This window comes from Austrofundulus limnaeus, unplaced genomic scaffold, assembly GCF_001266775.1.
Source record: "Austrofundulus limnaeus strain Quisiro unplaced genomic scaffold, Austrofundulus_limnaeus-1.0 Scaffold15, whole genome shotgun sequence".
Classification (NCBI taxonomy): domain Eukaryota; kingdom Metazoa; phylum Chordata; class Actinopteri; order Cyprinodontiformes; family Rivulidae; genus Austrofundulus; species Austrofundulus limnaeus.
Genome location: NW_013952417.1, coordinates 3,261,558 through 3,263,064, shown reverse-complemented (window position 1 = coordinate 3,263,064; position 1,507 = coordinate 3,261,558). Strand labels below are relative to the sequence as shown.

Sequence of the window (1,507 nt, the reverse complement as noted above, 5' to 3'; positions counted from 1 at the left end):
GAGCGCTTTCCAGGTCACTCCGGACCCCAAAGCGCTTTACACTAACAGACATTCACCCATTCACACACTGATGATGGTAAGCTACATTGTAGCCACAGCTGCCCTGGAGCACAATGACAGAGGCAAGGCTCCACCGGTCCCTCTGACCACCATCACTAGGCAAGGTGGGTGAAGTGTCTTGCCCAAGGACACGACGACTGAGATGGCTGGACGGGGGATTGAACCAGTGACCTTCTGGTTCCAGGAGGCCTCCCCTAACCACTCCGCCACAGCCGCCCCAAATGTAATGTTAAAAAATGTAACAATTTGCCATCATTTCCATAAAAGCATTCACACAGCACTATTCACTATGATAAACTCAGCTATAAACAACTTCTTGGATATTTTTAATCTCTGTTGGTCTAAATTGGTTGAAACTGTCTCATTTTGGTTTACATTTTTATTTCTTGGCTCACCTTAGGGCTCTCAAAGTGCAAAGGCTCAGAAAGTGGTTCCACAGCTAAAAACATTTATCACATTCCACGCAGTGTACAAACTTTGCTACTTGTTCCAAAATATTTACTATTTAAATGTTAAAAAAACAGGTTTACCTTTGAGACTTTTCCCGTTAAACTGTCCACAGAATCAAACAGCTCCAAAATCTGTAAAAAGGGGTAAAATGTTTTCTCTGCCATGTTGTTTCATGTTTGATGKCAAACACAATAATCAAAATGTTCCTTCTTTTAAATGCTGCAKGCAACAATTGGACACCAAAGCTTGGAAATTCAATACGACGTGAGGCAGCGGGTTGGTGACTGCGTCATTTTGGACATCTTTTTCCTGAGCGAGTATAAATGGGTTGAAGACGCAGTGGGCCATAAATTATCAAAGTTCCTCCCTCTGCTCTCCCACAGCTCATATAAGTACATAAAAAGCAATAATGATGGCTGGATATGGTGTTTTTTTAATCACTCAATGATCAGTGTCGTGTTGGGTGAAAATAAGACCGTGGAGGAAAAACACTTTTGATTTTTTTTTATGTTAATGGTGGTGATGAAAAAAGACGTGAAAATGCAAAAATCAGCTGCTCCTCTAGCTTTTTTAATAACTGGCTTCAGGAAAAAAAAAAATCAAAATAACCTGCAGAAGGCAGGGCTGATTGGAGTCCAGCTCCTCAGCGCAGCAGGACCACTGTGGTGTCCCTCATGAACAAACACAAGTTCTAACCAATCACACGCTCAAAGTCTGCATCGAAGAGCTCAGACTGGGGGCAATGCACAAGACAGCTGTCACCGGTGGATAGCACCGGGAGAGCAGACGGAAGTTCAGCAAGTTTTTGTCACTCAGCAAGACTTGCGACTCGAAGTATGAACCCGCCTTTATCTGTGGTCCTCAATCCTGGAGGGCCACTATCCTGTAGGCTTTAGGTATATTGGCAAGAGGCGCCATCTTGTGACTTTACAGTGGTTTGCAAAAGTATTCATACCCCTTGAACTTTTCCATATTTTGTCACATTACAACCACAAAC

At 43.1% G+C, this 1,507-nt stretch overlaps 1 protein-coding gene across 1 annotated transcript in view; it reads right to left on the bottom strand.

The window, feature by feature from the left end:
* mutyh (mutY DNA glycosylase) overlaps positions 1–1,507 on the bottom strand; it is a gene marked incomplete in the record, with an annotated part of 15,879 nt that overhangs the window by 3,393 nt on the left and 10,979 nt on the right. The window contains 1 exon segment of the mRNA XM_014002902.1: positions 591–641. Within this exon segment, the coding sequence (XP_013858356.1) occupies positions 591–641 (51 nt within the window).